General features: G+C 51.9%; 1 protein-coding gene across 1 annotated transcript in view; it reads right to left on the reverse strand.

The window, feature by feature from the left end:
• Muc2 (mucin 2, oligomeric mucus/gel-forming) overlaps nt 1–2,749 on the reverse strand; it is a 31,394-nt gene that overhangs the window by 16,056 nt on the left and 12,589 nt on the right. Inside the window, exon 29 of the mRNA XM_055606893.1 lies at nt 98–1,115. Coding sequence (XP_055462868.1) covers nt 98–1,115 — 1,018 coding nt within the window. The remainder of the gene's footprint in view (nt 1–97; nt 1,116–2,749) is intronic.

Raw genomic sequence — 2,749 nt, forward strand, 5'->3', positions numbered from 1 at the left:
TGGAGTGGTGGTCTTTGGAGTGGTGGTCTTTGGAGTGGTGGTCTTTGGAGTGGTGGTCTTTGGAGTGGTGGTCTTTGGAGTGGTGGTGGGCCCACATCTACAGCACTCAACATTGATCTCATAGTTGAGACACATGCGCACGGGCATCCACCCTCCCATCGGCTGCTCTGAGTTTCTGCACACCAGCCCTACATCTTTGTTGCAAGTCACTTCCTGTCCAAGCTGCTGAAGCGGAACGTTGGAGTACAGCACGGCTCTGCAGGAGACGTTGTTCACCTCCCAGCCTGGCTCACAGCTGCCCTCAACCGGTTCAAAGTCTCCACTCCCCATCCCGTAGGAGGGTTTTCCAGAATCCTTCCAGCCCATCCACTTGCATTCTTCAATGCATGTAGTGGAAACTGTTGTGGTGAAGGGGGTAGTCACCGGTGTTGAGGTGGTGGGTGAGGTGCTTGGTGTTGTGGTAGTTGAGGTTCCCGGTGAAGGGGTCGGTGAGGTGGTAGCAGGTGTGGTTGGTGAGCTCTTAGTGGGGGGGGCTGGTGAAGATGTCTGTGAAGTCGTAAATGAAGTCATCAGCGTAGCGGTAGATGAGATGGTGGGTGTGGTCATCGGTGAGGTGGTTGGTAAAACGACTGGTGCGGTAGGAGGCAAGCTTGTTGGTGAAGTGGTAGCTGGGGTAGTCGGCGAAACTGTTGAAGTGATAGGCAAGCTTGATGGTGAAGTAGTAGATGGAGTCAGCGGCGATGTTGTAGGTAGGGTGGTTGGTGAAGAGGTAGGTGGAGTGGTGGATGTGGTCGTTGGTGAAGTCGTAGGTGTGATGGTTGAAGTGGGACAGTATTCCATTGGATAGCAACAGTAGACTCGTATCTCATAGTCATAACAAAGTTCCCATTGTCCAATTCCATACTGCTCTTCATTTTTGCAAATGAGCCCATCTGAGACACTACAGTGTACCTTCTGGCCCAGTTTCTCCCAGCTTTCTTTGGGCTCTGTGGCTGATCTGCACTCAATGTCCTCAGGAACGCTGCAGACATGGGTAAAGTTCTCTCGATCACCACCATTTTCATGGGTAGGATGGTTGTCGTTAATCCAGTCGGACCAGAAGCAGCATGAAATGCCTAGAGAAGTAAATTTACACACAGGCCATTAGTGCTTGAGAGAGACTGGGGTGATTCGGAGTCCTCAGCGAGCTCTGCACCTCACAGATACACGTGACCACCCTCCCATCATCACCAAGGAGCCAGGTTGATGGGGTCAGAGTTCAGAATAGACCCATTTCCACCTTTTGGCGGCCAAAAGACTGATGCTAAGAGGGAAGGAGCCACCAGGCCATGTCTAGGTGGGACATACCTGTGGCCCCAGCTCAGTACCCCTCCTTGTCAGTGCTGAATCTCTGTGAGGGGGGAAGACTAACAAGAGAGCCATTCCCAAGAAAGAGTGTGAAAGGGGCTGTTTCTCTTCCTGACAAGAACATGGTCATTCACACAGGTCCCACCTCCGTGTCCAGGGACTTGCAAACAGTAAATAAATACAATAATACAGTAAGCACAATGGATACAATCCTCAAGCAGTAAGTGTAGCCTGTCCTCAACACCTGCTTCCGAAGGAAGCCCAGGAGTCATTTTGAAAGATATAATGTTGTTTTTTTCCTTTTGAGCCCTACTTATCACGGGAAAGTATCGTCAACGTCACTTACGAGGAGTTGTTGCTGGAACTTCAATCAAGAAAAAAAAAAAAAAAGGAGGATATTACTGCACAATATGAGACTTTTTTAAAAAGCCTAGTCTTTCTGCCCAGCCCTGCACAGCCTGGAACTCCAAATATACCATAGGCCTCAAACTCATGGCAATCATCCCGCTTCTTCCTCCTCAGAGGCGGTTGTAAGTGTGCACCGCCACGCTCAGCCTGCATTGTGTGTGTGCGTCTGTGGGTGCGCGTTTGTGTGTGTACACCTGTACACGTGTGTATGTAGATGTGCATACGTGAGTGCGGGGACCAGAGGACAGTCTCCAGTGTCATCCTCGAGAATGCCACCTACCTCCTTTCAGACAAGGTCTGCCATTGGCCTGGAACTTGCCAATGAAGCTATACCTGACTAACAGTGAGCCCCAAGAATCCTGCTGTCTCCGTGTCCCCCACAGTGGGATTACAAATGTGAACCCCCATGCCTGGCATTTGTTCACGGGCTCTGGGTATCAAACCTACGGCCCCACGCTTGTGAAGCAAGTGCTTTGCCAACTGACCAAGCTCAGCCCAGGTCCTCAAACGTTCTCCCCTGTGTCTGTCATACCCCTGACCGCTCACTCATCATAGATGGGATTTGAACTGGAGCAAATGCAGGGGGAAGTAAGGAAATTCCCTAGTTCAGAGAAATGTCAATACTACCTAAATTCCCAGTTGATTTGCAGAATGGAGGCTGTATGCACAGACCTGGCTCTGGCCCCCAGAAGAGCTCTCTATGCTGGATTCTCACAACAGCAAAGGCCCCAGAAAAACTCTCACCTGTGGTGGGGGTCATCGTGACGGTGGTGGTAGGAGTGGTGGTGGTGGAGATGGGGGTGGTGGAGATGGGGGTGGTGGAGATGGGGGTGGAGATGGGAGTGGTGGAGATGGGGGTGGTGGAGATGGGGATGGTGGAGATGGGGGTGGTGGAGATGGGAGTGGTGGAGATGGGGATGGTGGAGATGGGGGTGGTGGAGATGGGAGTGGTGGAGATGGGGGTGGTGGAGATGGGGGTGGTGGAGATGGGGGT

The sequence above is a fragment of the Psammomys obesus genome, unplaced genomic scaffold (genome assembly GCF_907164565.1).
Source record: "Psammomys obesus unplaced genomic scaffold, mPsaObe1.curated_primary_1811, whole genome shotgun sequence".
In the NCBI taxonomy this organism is placed as follows: Eukaryota; Metazoa; Chordata; class Mammalia; order Rodentia; family Muridae; genus Psammomys; species Psammomys obesus.